This window comes from Canis lupus, chromosome 7, assembly GCF_048164855.1.
Source record: "Canis lupus baileyi chromosome 7, mCanLup2.hap1, whole genome shotgun sequence".
NCBI lineage: Eukaryota > Metazoa > Chordata > Mammalia > Carnivora > Canidae > Canis > Canis lupus.
The window spans coordinates 70746242-70765114 of NC_132844.1; the positions used below are offsets into that span (position 1 = coordinate 70746242).

The 18873-nt window shown below is 36.0% G+C and overlaps 1 protein-coding gene across 1 annotated transcript in view; it reads left to right on the forward strand.

Annotated features, from left to right (window-relative positions):
* The window catches only part of TSBP1 (testis expressed basic protein 1), a 187841-nt gene that overhangs the window by 83798 nt on the left and 85170 nt on the right, over positions 1-18873 (forward strand). Inside the window, exon 28 of the mRNA XM_072831640.1 lies at positions 14627-14647. Coding sequence (XP_072687741.1) covers positions 14627-14647 — 21 coding nt within the window. The remainder of the gene's footprint in view (positions 1-14626; positions 14648-18873) is intronic.

Sequence of the window (18873 nt, forward strand, 5' to 3'; positions counted from 1 at the left end):
CATAACATATGTAAGGAAAAGCAGGAAATTGAGTTTTAAGATAACAAAGCTGAATAGGAAATGCCAAGATATTGGGAAGTAAACAATTTATGTAAAATCAGATAATGCGGCTCTTACCCCAATTAAAGATTTCCTAGGTTAGAACTGCATTAAAAGTGCAATTTACCTTTGCTCACAAATATCTCCTGCCCCAGGTTATAACTAGCATATCTAAGAAATGAATACAGGGAACTGGTGAAAAAAGGAAAAGCAGGATTCCTGGATGGCTTAGGGGTTGAGCATCTGCCTTTGGCTCAGGGCATGATCCCAGAGTCCTGGGATCAAGTCCCACATTGGGCTCCCTGCATGCAGCCTCCTTCTGCCTGTGTCTGTGTGTGTGTATGTGTGTGTGATGAATAAATAAATAAAATCTTAAAAAAAAAAAAAAAAAGGAAAAGCATAGAATTTAAAACAGGATTCAAAGGGATAAAAGGTTAAACTGAAAAATTGATCAGAATATTCAGTTTTACATTGGATGAAATTTCATTACCCTCGTTTTAAAACAATTAAGGGGGATCCCTGGGTGGCGCAGCGGTTTAGCGCCTGCCTTTGGCCCAGGGCGCGATCCTGGAGACCCAGGATCGAATCCCACGTTGGGCTCCTTGTGCATGGTGCCTGCTTCTCCCTCTGCCTATGTCTCTGCCTCTCTCTCTCTCTCTGTGACTATCATAAGTAAATAAAAATTTTAAAAAAAATAAAATAAAACAATTAAGAATAGGAGAATCAGCCAATGTCGCTACTCTGTACCTGATGGGTCCCAATTAGGTTTTGAAGAAATAGAAGCCTGTTTTTCTAGTGTTTGAGAACTTATCCATCATCATCCAAAATCTTAACCATCTGACAAGGCTAGGAAGTAAAATCTAAGAGATACCACACTACAGATTATATACATTGTAACCCAGTTCTCAAAAATATTTTATTTAAATCTTTATTAAATTTCTCTGCAAAAATTAAAAACTTGTGATGTTATCAGTGTTAACTTCCTATGAATCTCTATCTTAATCCATGCTCATATAAACATATATGCAAATGGAGTCAACCTACACACATCATTCTGCAACTCGATTTTTTCACCTAACATTATGTCACATGCATCACTCCAAGTCAAAGGACATCACTCTAAAGCATTATTATTACAGTAGAGTGGATGAATTACTGTATATTCAACCAATTCTTTAACAATGGACTTTGAAAAAAAAAAAAAAAACAATGGACTTTGTTTGTTTTTCAGCTTTTTTGCCATGGGCCAAATGGTGCTATAATAAACATCTTGGTACATGTTAAGGATTTTATTTCTCTAGGATAGATTTCCAAAAGTGAAATTGGAAAGTCAAGAGAAAAAGAAAATATATATTTTTAGTGCTAATGAAAATATTTTTAATGTTAACGAAAATATGTAATCACTTTCCCCAAAATCCCTAACCATTCACATTCTGACCAAGGATGTCTGAGCTCTATTTTCCCCACACTCTCACTGGTGCTACAAACAGCAGCTACTGAGAAAAATAATAATGAGAAGTGTAGTAGCTAACTCTTTTTTGTCTCTGTCATGGGGAAAGTAATGTCTAACTCTTGCTTTGATTGCATTTCCCTAACACCTAGTGAGACTGAGCATTTCTTACAGGCTTCTTAGTCTTTTTGACTTGCTCTTCTGTGAATTATTCATTTACTATACTGGTGGTTTGTCCTTTTCTTATTCAATTTCAATTCAAGTAGAAGCTTTTTGTCTATTAATGTTTTTCACCTATCATATGTGTTCAAATTTTTTTTTCTCAATTTGCTTGTTGTTGCTCTATATCCAATCATTCATCCTGTCCCCTAAAATTATATCCTGAAGCTGACACTTCTCACCTCCTTATCAGGTAATCCAAGCCTTCACCACAGGTCACCTGTACTGCTGTGATAGCCTCTGAAGAGAGCTCTTGATCTCATTCCCCACTCTCAGCCTACTGTCCCTCACTAAGTCAGAATCATACTTTTGTTCTAATTATTTTTTTCTGATTTTATTTATTTATTCATGAGAGACACAGAGAGATAGAGAGGCAGAGACACAGGCAGAGGAAGAAGCAGGCTCCATGCAGGGAGCCCAATGTGGGACTCAATCCCAGGACTATAGGATCACACCCTGAGCTGAAGGCAGACGCTTAACCACTGAGCCACCCAGACGTCCCATGTTCTAATTATTTTCTAATTTTATTTTGAGATAGAGAGCACACAAACATGACAGGGCAGAGAGGGAGAGAGAGAATCTCGAACAGGTCCCATGCCCAATGTGGAGCCCAATATGGGCTGCATCTCACCATCCTGATTCTCACCATCCTGATTCTCACCATCATGATTTAAGCTGAAACCAAGAAGAGTCAGATGCTTAACCAAATGAACCACCCAGGCAACCCAGAATCCTACTTTTAAAATGTAAATTAGATCATATTACTTCTCTGCTCAAGGCTTTCCAAAGGTCTTCCAATCACTTTAGTGTAAAAGTACAAAGCTCTCAAGACTTCAAGGCCTCATAGTACACAGTTTCTGGCTTCTCCAGCCTCATTTCCCAGTGTCTCCCTCATTGCTGCAGCCACACTGTGGCTTCATTGTTCTCCATACCTGCCAAGCATGTTCCCACTGCAGGTCTTCCTGGAACATTTGCACAACTCACTTCCTCACTTCTTTAAGATGTCAGCGAAAATATGACTACTCTAACTAAAACAGTATTTCTACCCTCTCTATCCCTTTGTCCTGATTTCTTTTTCTTCATAGCATTTATTACTACTTCACATTATTTTTCACTTTCACTTCACATGTATTTTTTTGACTTTCTGCTCCCATAGAACATAAACTCTGAAGACAAGCACTATATTTTGTTCACTGCTGAATAGCTAGTGCTTAAAAAAGTATCTCCCACATGGTAGATGCAAAAAAAATTGTTAACTGAAATGAAATAAAATAAAGGCATATTTTACTATACAAAAATTTATTACATTTGGTCAAATGTAAGCCTTAAGCCTGAAAGCTTCTAGGCTTTCAAATGGGTTTCCTCTACTACTGTGGTACACATATTCATTTTTTTCCTAAAAATTTTCTTTCATATTTATTAAACCTATTTGTTTATGGTGTGAAATTGATGTCTAGTCTTATTCTCTTCCAGATGGAGATCAAATTTGTCAGCAGTATTTGTAAAATAAACCTTTTCCCACTTAATCATACTCTTTCAATGGCAGTAATGATGCCCTCCAGGAAGCAAAAATAGGTTCTTGAGGGTCAAAAAATTGTATTCTATTAATGTATAAATTACAGATATTCATAAAATACATAGGCAGATGTATAATATATTCATGAAATGTATAAGCAAATTCATAGTATATTTGTAATATGGAAATCTTACAAAGGAGATGATTAGAATAAAAACATCTTAAGAAATCTTAAGAGGTCATAGTAAAAAAAAAAAAACGATGTCAGTGTCATACTGCTTTGATTACACAAGCTGTAGGAAAGTCTGAATGTCTATTAGGCATATCCTGATCTACTCCTCTTATTGTTTCCTTGGCTCTTTTGGACATACATTATGCCATGTAAACTATATACATACATATATATATCTTTGAGTTCTCCCTCTAATTTTCTTTGTTTTTTTTTAAGTCCTCATTTAAATTCCAGTTAGCTTATGTACATTGTAATATGAGTTTTAGGTGTAAAATCTAGTGATTAAACAATTCTATGCAATGCTTGGTGCTCACACAAAGCAGTTCTTAATCCCCATCACCTATTTAGCCCATCCCCACACCTATTCCCTCTGGTAACCAGCAGTTTGTTCTCTATAGTTAAGAATCTGTTTCTTGGTGTGCCTTTTAGAATCTTTTAGAGATTTTTAAGTCACATGCATACACACATACACACACACACCAAACAAGAAAAGGAAAGGAAAAACCTGCAAGCATTTTGTTTAGAATTGCATTGAATCTATAGTTTATTTGGGGATAATTTACATCTTTATGAGTCTTCCAACCCATTAATAAGATCTTTCTTTCCATGTATCAGTCTTTAATTTTTCTGAGTATAGTTTTATAGTTTCCTATGTTGAGGTCTTGCATATCCTTCAATACCTTAAAATTTAATAAATTTTTACATTATTGTAAATTATAACTTTTTTAAAATTCCATTTAATTTTTGTTTTTATATAAAATACAACTGAATTTTTATATTAACTTTACATTCAGCAATTTTGATTCTAATCTATTATTCACGTAATCTATATTATTATGAATGTTCTATATTCACAACCTGGTCATCTGCAAATACCAAGTTTCGTTTCTTCTTTTGGAATGGCACTGTTTAGCATTTCTTTTTGTTGTCTTCTTCCAATGGCTAAGAACTCTATTTTGAATAGAAATTGCAATGGCAAGCTTCATTTTCCTGTTACTAACGTCAGAGGAAAAGCTGTCAACACTTTAGTCAGAATTATATTTACTGTAGGTATTCTAGTCTTGCTTGTCTTCTATTTATTTTCTAAGAGTTTTTATTATGAATAAATTTGATACTTCTACATCTACTAAGATGATCACATGATTATTCTTTATTCCACTATTATCATGCTGACAGCAATTGAGCCTTTTGAGTGTTAAACTAATCTTGCATTTCTGAAATAAACCAGACTTGGTCATGATAACATATATGTGAAGGGGAGGGTTTGATTTAGTTTACTAATAATGTGTTTACGATTTTTACATTTTCATGAAAAATATTCACCTGTATCTTTCCTTTTGAAAAATGTCCTTATTCGGTTTTGGTATCCTGGATACTCTGGCTTCATAAAATGGAGGGGGAATTAGGTTTTTTCTATTACATGGAAGAGCTCGATCTCAAACATTTGGTAGATTCACTAATGTCACCATCTGGGTGTGGGGTATTTCTTATGAGATTTTTAATTAAGAGGCAATTACTTTAAATCTTGTAGAATTATTCAAATTTTGGTTTTTTTAATAAATTTATTTTTTATTGGTGTTCAATTTACCAACATACAGAATAACACCCAGTGCTCATCCCGTCAAGTGCCCCCCTCAGTGCCCATCACCCACTCACCCCCACCCCCCACCCTCCTCCCCTTCCTCCACCCCTAGTTTGTTTCCCAGAGTTAGGAGTCTTTATGTTCTGTCTCCCTTTCTGATATTTCCCACACATTTCTTCTCCCTTCTCTTATATTCCCTTTCACTATTATTTATATTCCCCAAATGAATGAGAACATATAATGTTTGTCCTTCTCCAATTGACTTACTTCACTCAGCATAATTCCCTCCAGTTCCATCCACGTTGAAGCAAATGGTGGGTATTTGTCATTTCTAATGGCTGAGTAATATTCCATTGTATACATAGACCACATCTTCTTTATCCATTCATCTTTCGATGGACACCGAAGCTCCTTCCACAGTTTGGCTATTGTGGACATTGCTGCTAGAAACATCGGGGTGCATGTGTCCCGGCGTTTCATTGCATCTGTATCTTTGGGGTAAATCCCCAGCAGTGCAATTGCTGGGTCGTAGGGCAGGTCTATTTTTAACTCTTTGAGGAACCTCCATACAGTTTTCCAGAGTGGCTGCACCAGTTCACATCCCCACCAACAGTGTAAGAGGGTTCCCTTTTCTCTGCATCCCATTTACAATTGCACCCAAAAGCATAAGATACCTAGGAATAAACCTAACCAAAGAGGTAAAGGATCTATACCCTAAAAACTATAGAACACTTCTGAAAGAAATTGAGGAAGACACAAAGAGATGGAAAAATATTCCATGCTCATGGATTGGCAGAATTAATATTGCGAAAATGTCAATGTTACCCAGGGCAATTTACATGTTTAATGCAATCCCTATCAAAATACCATGGACTTTCTTCAGAGAGTTAGAACAAATTATTTTAAGATTTGCGTGGAATCAGAAAAGACCCTGAATAGCCAGGGGAATTTTAAAAAAGAATACCATAGCTGGGGGCATCACATTGCCAGACTTCAGGTTGTACTACAAAGCTGTGGTCATCAAGACAGTGTGGTACTGGCACAAAAACAGACACATAGATCAATGGAACAGAATAGAGAATCCAGAAGTGGACCTTCAACTTTATGGTCAACTGATATTCGATAAAGGAGGAAAGACTATCCATTGGAAGAAAGACAGTCTCTTCAATAAATGGTGCTGGGAAAATTGGACATCCACATGCAAAAGAATGAAACTAGACCACTCTCTTGCACCATACACAAAGATAAACTCAAAATGTATGAAAGATCTAAATGTAAGACAGGATTCCATCAAAATCCTAGAGGAGAACACAGGCAACACCCTTTTTGAACTCAGCCACAGTAACTTCTTGCGAGATTCATCCACGAAGTCAAAAGAAACAAAAGCAAAAATGAACTATTGGGACTTCATCAAGATAAGAAGCTTCTGCACAGCAAAGGATACAGCCATCGGAATCTTCATAGGGATTGCACTGAAACTACAGATGGCCTTTGGCAAAATGTACATTTTAATAGTATTTTTCCATTTTCTAAACACAAGATAACTTTCCACTTTATTTGCATCTTATTTAATTTTTTGCACTAATATCTTGTAGTTTTCAGTGTACACATCTTTCATATCCTCAGTTAAATTTATTCCTAAGTAATTGTTTTTAATGCTATTGTAAGTGAGATTGTTTCCTTTATTTCTTTTTTCAGACAATTTGTTATTAGTGTAAAGGAACACTACTGATTTTTGTAGATGAATTTTGTATCCTGCAACTTTACTAAATTTGTTGATTAGATCTAACAGTTTTTTGGTTGAGTCTTCAGGATTTTATATATGTATAAAATCATGTCACCAGCAAAATATAATTTTGCTTTTTCCTTTCCAACTCTGATGCCTTTTATTTCTTTTTCTTGCCTGACAATGGAAATCCTTGTCTTGTTCCTAATTTTAGAGGAAAAGCTTTCAACCTTTCACCATTAAGTATAACATTAGCTGTGCTGCAGGCTTATCATACATGGCCTTAACAAGATTGAGTTAAGCTCCCTCTATGCTAAATTTTGAGGTTTTATTGTGAATTGTGTTGAATTTTGTCAAATATTTTTTCTGCACCTATAGAAAGATTTTTCTTTCATTCTATATTCGATATAGATATGAATTTGACATATCACATTCATTGATTTGAATGTGTTGAACCATCCTTGCATCCCAGGAATAAATTCCACCCAACCTGGTGAATGCTGCTTTAATATGCTGCTGAATTCTTTTTGTTAGTATTTTATTGACAGTTTTTGCATCCATATTCATCAGAGACATGGACCTGTAGTTTCTTATCTCATAGTGTCATTTTCTGGCTTTGTAATCAGAATAACGCTGGCCTCATAAAATGATTTTGATAGTGTTCCTTCCTCCTTTATTTTTGGAAGAGTTTGAGAAGTATTGGCATTAATTTTTCTTTAAATTTTTGGTAAAATTCAACAATGAAGTCATCTGGTTCTGGGATTTTCTTTGTCGGGAGATTTTTTTTTTATTTGATTCAATCACCTTACTAGTAATAAGTCTGTTCAGATTTTCTATTTCTCCTTGTTTTAATCTTGGTAGGTTACATGTTTCTAAGTATTTTCCCATTTCTTCTAGGCTGTCCAGTTTGTTGGCATATAGTTGTTCATAATAGCTTCTATAATCCTTTATATTTCTGTAGTACTAGATATAATGTCTTCTCTTTCATTTATAATCTTGATTTATTTTTTTAATTTTTTATTTATTTATGATAGTCACACAGAGAGAGTGAGAGAGAGGCAGAGACATAGGCGGAGGGAGAAGCAGGCTCCATGCACCGGGAGCCCTATGTGGGACTCGATCCCGGGTTTCCAGGATCGCGCCCTGGGCCAAAGGCAGGCGCCAAACCGCTGCGCCACCCAGGGATCCCTATAATCTTGATTTAGGTCCTCCTTTTTTTTTTCCTAGGTTAGCCTAGCTTAAAGTTTGTCAATTTTATCTTTTCAAAGAACCAACTCTTAGTTTGTTAATACTTTCTATTGTTTTCCTGTTCTTCATTTCATTTATTTCTGATTTAATCCTTATTGTTTCCTTCCTTCTGCTAACTTTGAGCTCAGTTTGTCTTTTTATTCATAAGGGAATTGAGGTCATAGCTCACATCATTTTAGCACTGAATAATATTCCATTGTATGTGTGTACCACAGTTCATTTACCCATTCACCTACTGAAGGATACCTTACTTGCTTCCAAGTTTTTTCAATGATGGATAGAGCTGCTATACATATTCATGTGCAGATTTCTGTGTGGATATGTTTCCAACTCCTTGGGGAATACCAAGGTACAGGACTGCCTGATCACATAGTAAAATTTCCATGAAATCATCAAGCTATACCAAAGGAAATATACCATCTACATTCCCACCAACAATGAATTAGAGTTTCTGTTGTTCCACCTCCTTGCTACCATTTGATGATGTCAGAGGTTTTGCCCATTCTAACAGGTAGGCAGTGGTTTCTCGTTTTTTGTTTTTTTTTTATTTACATTTTCCTGATGAGGCAGGATGTGGAGCACCTATTCATATATTTGTCATCTGTGTATCTTCTTTGGTGAAGTATCTATTCAGATTTTTTGTACATTTTCAACCAAGGTGTTCCTTTTTCTTATTATGAAGGTTCAAGAGTCCTTTGTATATTTTGGCTTGTATCAGATAGGTCTTTTGCAAAGACTTTGTCCCAATCTGTGGCCTATCAATGTCTTTCACAAAACAAAAAAAAAATTAATTTTAATAAAATACAGATTATCAATTATTTCTTTCATAGATGTGAAGTGTTATATCCAAAAACTTATCACCAAACCCAAGATAAATTCAAATATCTTTTTTGTTAGGCTGATTTTTACTACCTTTAACAATTTTTATCTTAGTACTCTTCTTTGAGCTTTTATTAGTTCTACTTCCCTAGAAGACATGTTTTAGACATCCAACTTGGTTTTCCTCCCTCCAGCTTTTGAGTGACATATATTTCTTTACTTCTTCAGGAAAATTTGCTCTTAGCCATCAGATTAACTAACCAACTCTTAGGATTTCTCACCCATTGGCAATCACTATGCCATAGAAGTCATGGTAGGATGGGCTTTTATTATTGATTTTCTGTGTACAAAATGGTAAATTCTTGTTCTTATATTGAGATACAGAAAGGAAGTTTTCTTATTTCCATGTCCTCCCTTAGCTAGCTCTTCCTTAAAAATAAGAACTGGGAGAAATCTGGCTCAGCACTATGGGTAGGATCAAGAATACTCTCCCAGGAACACAAATGAGTGGAAAAGGACAGCTTTTCCCAGTGTGCTTCACAGTTTTTCATATGCTACACTCTGCTAATGAACCAGGAAATCTTGATATTTTCCCCAGGCCACAAGAAAAGCTCTTAAATTAGTACTAACACCTCATCTCTACTATAGCTTCAAGGAAAAGTTTTTCCTACTCTTGCTCCGTGAAGATCTCTATAGAACCAGGAGTTTCAAAATTCCCCCATTTTCTAACAGCTGGCCTTCCTATGGCTATCAAATTGTTTTAGAGAGTAATGTGGGAAGAATAGGGAGTCACAATGTACTCACATCATTACATGTCATCATTCTACATATTAAATAAGATAAATACTAAATATTGCTGAAGAGCAACAGAAAAGAGCCCACTGATTATAATTTGGCACATCAAGTCCTTTAGAATGAAATAGGTATCATGCTTAGGGAACAATGACCCATACTAAGATTATCAAGCAATTAAAGTGAACAACCTATACATTCTACATTTCTTTTTTCAGCTAAACAAATAATTGACTGTCTTGAATTCATTGAATTCAATTCCTTGAAATCTTGAATTTCCAGAGTTCCTGTTCTTAAGTCTTCCCCTCAGATAAACAGACCTAAGAAGTAAGAGGAAATACTTTCTTTTGGGTAAAATCATGCTTTAAGTAATAGTTACACCAGAGAAGATACTCTGTGACCATCTGAAGACCCACTCAAAATATCCATAAGCAGGGGACATAACATTATGATGTGGAAAGAACTGAATTTATTTATTTTTTTATGGGAGTTCAATTTTCCAACACATAGCATAACACCCAGTGCTCATCCCATCAAGTGCCCCCCTCAGTGCTGATCACCAAGTCATCCCAACCTCCCTCCCACTTTCCCCTTTCCACTACCCCTTGTTCATTTCCCAGAGTTAGGTGTCTCTCATGTTTTGTCGCCCTCACTGATATTTTCACTCATTTTCTCTCCTTTCCCCTTTATTCCCTTTCACTAACTTTTGTATTCTCCAAATGAATGAGACCATATAATGTTTGTCCTTCTCCGATTAACTTATTTCACTCAGCATAATACCCTCTAGTTTCATCCACGTAGAAGCAAATGGTGGGTATTTGTCCTTTCTAATGGCTGAGTAATATTCCATTGTATACATAGACCACACCTTCTTTTTTTTTATTTGTATTGTATACTGTATTCTTTTTCTTTTATAAATTTATTTTTTATTGGTGTTCAATTTGCCAACATACAGAATAACACCCAGTGCTCATCCCGTCAAGGTCCCACCTCTGTGCCCGTCACCCAGAAGATTTTGATCTTGATGAAGTTCCAATAATTCATTTTTTCTTTTGTTTCCCTTGCCTTTATGGATGTATCTTGCAAGAAGTTGCTGTGGCCAAGTTCAAAATGGATGTTGCCTGCGTTCTCTTCTAGGATTTTGGTGGATTCTTGTCTCACATTTAGAGCTTTCATCCATTTTGAGTTTATCTTTTTGTATGGTATAAGAGAATGGTCTAGTTTCATTCTTCTGCATGTGGCTGTCCAGTTTTCCCAGTACCATTTATTGAAGAGACTTTTTTCCAGTGGATAGTCTTTCCTGCTTTGTCAAATATTACCTGACCATAGAGTTGAGGGTCCACTTCTGGATTCTCTATTCTGTTCCATTGATCTATGTGTCTGTTTTTGTGCCAGTACCACACTGTCTTGATGACCACAGCTTTGTAGTACAACCTGAAATCTGGCATTGTGATGCCCCCAGCTATGGTTTTCTTTTTTAATATTCCCCTGGCTATTCAAATAGAGTTTTTTCTGATTCCACAAGAACTGAATTTAAAATCAGCAGACATTTCTCGTCTGACTCTGAGTCCTTTTTAGGTTAATTATTTGGGAATATCAGTTAACCTCTCTAGGTCTTAATTTCCTAGTCTGTAAAATCTAAAGTATGCTATATTAGAAAATAGATGATTGATACCTAAGCTCTGAAACTCTGTTTATATTTTTATTACCGTTCTCAGGAACTAAGATTAAAAAAAACAAAACTCTATTTGTAAATGGAAGATATCATTATCTGTGCATGGAACAAAGAGGGGAACGCTTTGATCCATTTTGTAAGCAAGAAAAGCATAAAACTGCTACCATACTGTGTCGGATTGTGGCAGTCTAGAGCCAATTTATTAGCCAGAGTGATAACAGAGGAAGAAGAAGGAAAAAGCCCATGCAAGTAAATGTGTCTACCCTTCCCCTTTCCATGATGATCTTCCACATTGTCAGGCACACCTGACTTGGGTGACTAAATAATAATAATAACAAAACAAAATACAATGGAAAATGAACAATTGGGGCAGCCCGTGTGGCTCAGCAGTTTAGCACCATCTTCAGTCCAGGGCCTGATCCTGGAGACCTGGCATCAAGTCCCACATCAGGCTCCCTGCATGGAGCCTGCTTCTCCCTCTGCCTGTGTCTCTGCCTCTCTCTCTCTCTCTCTCTCTCTCTCTTTCTCTCTTTCTCTCTCTCTGTGTGTGTGTTTCTCATGAATAAATAAATAAAATATTTTTTTTAAAAAGAGAATGAACAATTGAGCCATTGGCTTCACCAGAGGACAATTAACCTGGGTAATGAGATTATCCCTCAGTATTACTAAAGAGACTAAGCAAAATTTATAATGCAAACACTAGAATTTCTTGATCTGACTCTCCACTGGGCTATGATAGCCCTTTCTTCTACAACTTCATAGCGATGACTCAGTAATCAGACACCCAGAAAACTGATAGTCCCTTGATAAACTAGTACTTTTTAGTTTCTGCAAAAGTTATAGTGAATCTGGATTTCTTTGATAATTCTGATGGACTGAGAAGTTCTCTAGTTTTGTATTTTCTACAAGGAATGGGTTCTTTTTTGGAAATAAGGGTTATTTAAAGTATAATTTTCCAGTATAATTCAGCAAATATTAATTTATATCTATTATGCTAAGTTGTTAACATCAGTCTGTCTCTAAGGAACTCAGAAGTCATTTGAAGAAAACCATACATGTAACCATAAACTCCATGTAACCAACTAATAACTTCGTTATATCTCTTCATGAAAGTAAATAACCTGTGGAGAACAATTAGACTACACTTGATTATTAAGAAAGTTCTATTCCATCACATATATTTTTAAAAAATAGAAAGTCCCTTTTCCTTGCAAAGCACATAGATCATTCAACCATTGCCTTATTCAAAGAAATCAACTCTTTACAAATTAATAATACAAATTATATATCAGTACGATAATGATGTAAGAAATAATGCTAATAGCCCAATGGTAGCAATTTGAAATGTGTTCAAATCTGGAAAGGAGAACAGCAAATCAATGTTTTTCTAACCAAATTAAGATTCATAAATATTAACTATAGTTTCTGGTTCTCTCACTCTGCTTTACTCAATATTATTAGGATGAGTTGATGTCACTGGCAACCCCACATCAAATGCCAGACATGAAAGAATTGGAACTGCTCCATACCCAATAAAATCTATGTAAATTTTCCTGTTCAATATTACAACAAAAAGAATAAACAGCAAGAGAAGCTGCCATAAATCCTTTCTGGATGGAGAAGTACCAAACATATTTACACATACATATGCATCCTACATGCATACATGTATATGTGTATATAATTTTACATGTTTCTTAAGTTGTGGAAATAAAACCTCTTAGTATTACTAATACTGCCTTTTCAACAAATAGTTTAGCAGACTTAGGATGGGGTGGTGTGAATGGAGTGAGAGTATGAGAGAAGAAATAAGATAGAACACGGGAAGAGGTAAAACATGAGACATTCCTAACTCTGGGAAACGAACAAGGGATAGTGGAAAGGGAAGTGGACGGGGGGATGGGGTGACTGGGTGACGGGCACTGAGGGGGGCACTTGACGAGATGAGCACTGGGTGTTATACTACATGTTGGCAAATCGAACTCCAATAAAAATTATATATATATATATATATATATGGAAATTTAATATATGTAGTGTCTCCAAGGTTGCATTCAAATCCCAATTTCTTTTTGAAGAAAATTGTGGGGGCACCTGGGTGGCTCAGTCGGTTAAACCTCTGCCTTAAGTGTCTGCCTTTGGCTCAGGTCATAATCTCAGGGTCTTGGGATCAAGCTGCACATCAGGTTTCCCTGCTAAGCAGGGAGTTTGCTCTCCTTGCCCTCTGCCCTTCCTCCCTGTTCATGCTCTCTCTTGCTCTCTCCTCTCAAATAAATAAATCTTTTAAAAAAATAAAGAGAATTGTGGGCTTGAAAAGAATCATAGGCAAAATAAACCCCACATTACTTTATATCTAAGGCAAATCATGATCATTTATTTTTATAAGCATTTTAAGGAGGAAAAAATGTCTACTTTTCTTTGTCCATGATAGGTACAGAAGGCAGTATTAATAACTATGGATGTTACAAAAAGCTCCATGTTCCTATATTTCATTCCCTTTCCCTTTTTGTCCAATATGATGAAAATGTGAATAAAGCAAGATTCACAAATTCTAATGCCTTAAACTTATAATGAAGTTTCAACCAAAGGCACAGAAAAATAGCCACGAATGTTGTTGCCCTCAATCTACTAAACTCAGGAAATCTGAAAAGAACCAGATTGGCACTATTCTTAAATTACAACAAAAGATACACAAGATGATTGATTCCATTGAAACTGACTTTTCTATTCCAATACTATAGGTTCATTTTCTCATGTTCCTCACTAAAAAATAAAAATAGAATCCTTTTCCTTAATTAAAAATAAAGATTTGATCATTTGTAGCAAAACTTCCTGAACAAAAAATAGAAGTTACTTCCCCATTTCTCAGCAAATTTATAGAAATCTCGATAGCTCCTGAAATAAAAAAAGATGATAGGAGGACAAAATGGATGCACACATTTCCCAAACCTATGACATTTTTACTATAAAGACCAAGAAGAGCAGATAAAGATGATGGCTCTAAAATAGTCTAGCTTTAAAAAGAATCTCCTCAAAAGGATTATCAGAGGAAAATGACAGATTGGGCCTCTTCCATAAAGAAAACCACACTCACATATTTATATTTGTATTCTGTGGAAGACAGAACCCTCAGCAAATCCTTGAACTCCCAGGAACTCCCTTAACTTGCTGGGCTTTAGTTTATTACTTCTTTGAAAAGGTTTTGATCTCTTTACTTACTATTATTTTCAATACTATAAGTTATACACAAAAATAGTATTAAAGAAATCTGGACTTTCCTTCCCATAGGCAAATGATACTTATATATTTATTTTTGTTTATATTTCAGAAAAGACAACAGAGCCCTGCAGTAAGTTTCTTTTTTCTCTGTTTATTTTCTATTTGTGATTCAGTATTAATTGTCTGGAAGATCTCTGACTCCTGGTGATATTACCAGTTTCATTCTATCATATTTAAATATGAGCTTCAAAATGAGTTCAGGGTTGGGGGAGTGGGAATGTGTGTTAGTTTAACAAGGCATTTACCTCAACTCCCTGCCTAAAATTCCATTGGAATGAAATAAAGAAATGGAAAAAGCATATACACAAAGGACAAGGAACATGAGGAAAAGATATGAGAGCAATTTGTAAGTGTTGAAAATTTTTGAAAGCAGATTACTGACAGAGAAGATAGAAGAAACAAGTACAAACAGTAGAGAAAAGAATGTCAATTTGAAATTCAGGAAAGGCTCATAAATTGAAGGCAGAAATACAGGGTGGAATGTCCAGTTAAAAATCTTTATCTGACTAGTTCCCATTCAAGATAGCAATATAGGAAGATCATGAACTCACCTTCTCTGACAGACACACTAAATCTATGGCTCTGTGTGTGGGGGGGGTATGGAATGATTTCCTCTGAGGGGAAAAAAAGAACTGGTGAAGTAACCCCCTCACATGGGGTAAACCAGAGGGAAACCACATCAAAGTGAGTAGGAAAGGTTAAGACACAACACTGCCATATTTCCCACGCATTGAGGAGTAATCCATAATTGGGAAAGAACCCACAACCTGGAGCTTCTCCAGGAGGCAAAGGATTCATAACCCACATCAGCCCTACCAACCCAACTTTTAAGATCACCACTTGAGAGATGAGCCCCCAAAATACCTGGCTTTCAAGACCAATGGGGCTCATGCCCACAAAAACCAGATGTGGCCAACTGAGGAATGGCCTTAAAAGGGCACCCAGACTCATTGCTCCTACACCAGGAAAGACAGAAGCAGCCCTTTGAAATGTGCCCAGACATTATGTGAAAGAGACTCATTTTCTAGTTTTACAGTGTTGATCTGAGGTGCATGGGACTGCTGGATACTCTCTGGAGATGGAGACTAGTTACCACTATTTTCCTATTCTCCTTCCATCTTACTAGAGTCAATGGTTACCATCTTTTTCTCCCTCTTTTTTTCCTTTTCTTTTTTTTTTTCTTTTTTGACCCTCCTTTGGCCTTACTCCAACCAATGGGCACCACTAGTACCTCAGTTGTTTTTTCTGTATCTACTGACAGGTTTTGCTGCTGGCATCCAGAGGATGCCCCATGCTTGCCTGGCCCTGAAGACCATGGAGGCTTGCTTTCCTGGGTTCCATGAGCCCAAATTGGAGAATCAGCTCTAGGCAGACTACCTCTCTCAAGTCACTGCACAGATAGCAGAATGAAATAATACCTCCAGTCTTCCTCAGAAAGAGACCTATTTGCTTGTCCAGGAACTTTGGCCTGAGTTCTGGTTTGACACACTTTTAGGGGCCTACTGAAGTGCTCTCAGGGAATGGAGGCCAGTGAATATAATCTTTGTGCTTTCCCTCTGCCTTGCTCCAGTTCGCTGGTATTTTACAGAAAAGAGCCTATATCCTTCTCTGGCATCCAGATTTTTGTGGCTGCCAGGGAACACCTCTACATCACTTGGCTTGGGGGCCAGCAGGGCTTATGTGCACAGGTTCCACATTGAATGGAGAAAGAGCTCTTAAACAGCTAGTACTTCCAGCATAGCAACAGACAACACTCAGGAGCTCAATCATTCTGTGAAAGAAATCATTAGTTTATCATAATAGCCACAGCAAGAGTGGTAGACTTCTAGTTAAACAGACTGTAAACTTTTCCTGAAATTTCAGAGGACATACACTACCTTCAGAGTAACAGCATCTTTTGGTGGGGAGCTCTTATATAAGTCTAGTGTTCCTATTTTTATATCTGGTGTACTAGTTTTTGCAGCTGCTGACCAGGGGATACCTGTTGATCACCTGGCTTTGATGGGCAAAGGAGCTTGTTGTCCTGGGTCCCATGGGACTATAAGATTCAGAGACAGCTCCTGGTAGGCTATAATTTCCAGTGTACTGTACGGACCATATTGAAACACACCCCCAGCCTTTCTGTGAAAAAGGACTATTTCCAAGTCCTGGAACTTCAGACTTAAGAGAGGATATCAGCTTTGGCACACATCTAGAGGCTACAGAGGCACTCTCAGAAACATAGGCAAAGAATACCATCTCTATAATTTCCTTCTGCCTCACTACACCTCACCATTATCTCCACAAGGGAGCTTATACACTCCTCTAGATTACTGATTTTTACAACTGCTGCCCAGGAGATACCTCCAGACCACCTGGCCCTGAGGCCAGGAGAGCTTATACTTGTAGTCCTATATATATATATATATATATATATATATATATATATATATATATATATATATAAATTCAGAGTTGCTGCATGAGAATCTGGCTTCCAATCAGCCTGAATTTAGGTGGGCTGACTGCTGACATCCTCCTCTTTGGGACACTAACTGGTCTTGGCATGCTCTCAACTACTGGGAGCTATTAAAGTCAAATAGACTGCTTACTCAATCATAAAAGTTTGAGAGACAACCAAAAGCAAGGTTGAGTGATAAGGTTAATCTCCTACACAAAAGGACAAACCTTCAAGATTGTGAGAAGCGGTTAATGCATAGAAACCAACACAGAAAATTAAAGCAAAATGAAGAAAAAGAGGACTATGTTCCATATGAAAGAAAATGATAAAACCTCCGGAAAAAAAAAAACTTAATGAAACAGAGATAAGTAATTTATCCAATAAAGAGTTCAAAGCAATGGTCATACAGATACTCATCAAATTTGGGAGAATGAATGAATACATGAAAACTTCAGAGAAATAAAAATATATGGAAGTTACAAACAGCAGTGTCAAAACTGAAGAATGCCATAACTGAGTTAAAAAAAATATACTACAGAGGTTCAAAAGCAGATTAGGTGAAGCAGAAGAAAGGATCAGTCAACTCAAAGACAAGGCAGTTGAATTCATCTCATCAGAGCATTAAAAAGAAAAAAGAATGAAAAATATGTATATATTTGAATTTTATTTCTTAATCTAGTCTGAAATACTTTCACATAACAGAAATATTTAAACTATCTAGTGTAATAAATAGTCTAAATATTTAGGCATCTAGTGTAATTGCTCATGTATTCGTATTTTTAAAAATCATATTACTAATCAGTTTGCTAATGATGATGACCCCCATCTTTACATCTTTTTTCTTTTTTGCATTCTTTTGAAATAATTTTTTTCATAATTCTATTTTCCTCATCTCATAGCATGTTAACCACACATTATTTTACTAATTTTTTAGGGATTATCACAGAGATGACAATATTCATCCTTATCTTATAAAACTTTAATATAAATTAATATATTTTTAAAATATTTTATTTATTTATTTGAGAGAGAAAGAAAGAGTGAGCAGGAGGCAGACAGAGAGAGAATCTGAAGCAGACTCCATGTTAAGCACAGAGGCCAAGGCAGCACTGAATCCCATGACTGCAAGATTATGACTTGAGCAGAAACCAAGAGTCAGATGCTTTCCTGACTGAGCCACCCAGGTTCTCTGAAATTACTACATCTAACATTACAAATTAATAAGACAATTTAAGAAGTATAAGAACACTTGAACATGCTACTCCTTATTTATGCTTTCCTTGTCATGCTTATTAAAACTGCATTTACAGGGCCTCTGAGTAGCTTAGTTGTTAAGCATCTGTCTTCACCTTAGGTAATGATCCCAGAGTTCCAGGATTTAGTGCCACATCAGGCTCCCTGCTCAGTGAAGAGTCTATTTCTCCCTCTCCCTCTGCACCTCCCTCCCCCACTTGTCCTCTCTCTCTCTCTCATAAATAAGTTATATTTAAGTTTATTTTAAGCTTAATATATTTTTCATATATATTTGAAATATATATTTGAAATATACATTTCATATATATTTTTCAGTTTTTTAAAATAAACTTAAATATAACTTACACTTAGCTGTCATCATTTCTACCTCTTTAAATTCTTACTTTAGAGAAATAAAGAAAATGGCAATCTCATCTCTAATTTAGCCAAATATTTGTTTGTGTTTGTTTTTCTGAGAATAGCTCAGAACAAACCAGTAAGCCCCTTTTCTGTCCTCTATCTCTAGTATCCTTGGTTTCTTAGTAAAATATATTTTTTTCTCTAGGTATCATGAATAACAGTCTTATAAACCCCTTCATTAAAAAATATAATTGCGAAATTGA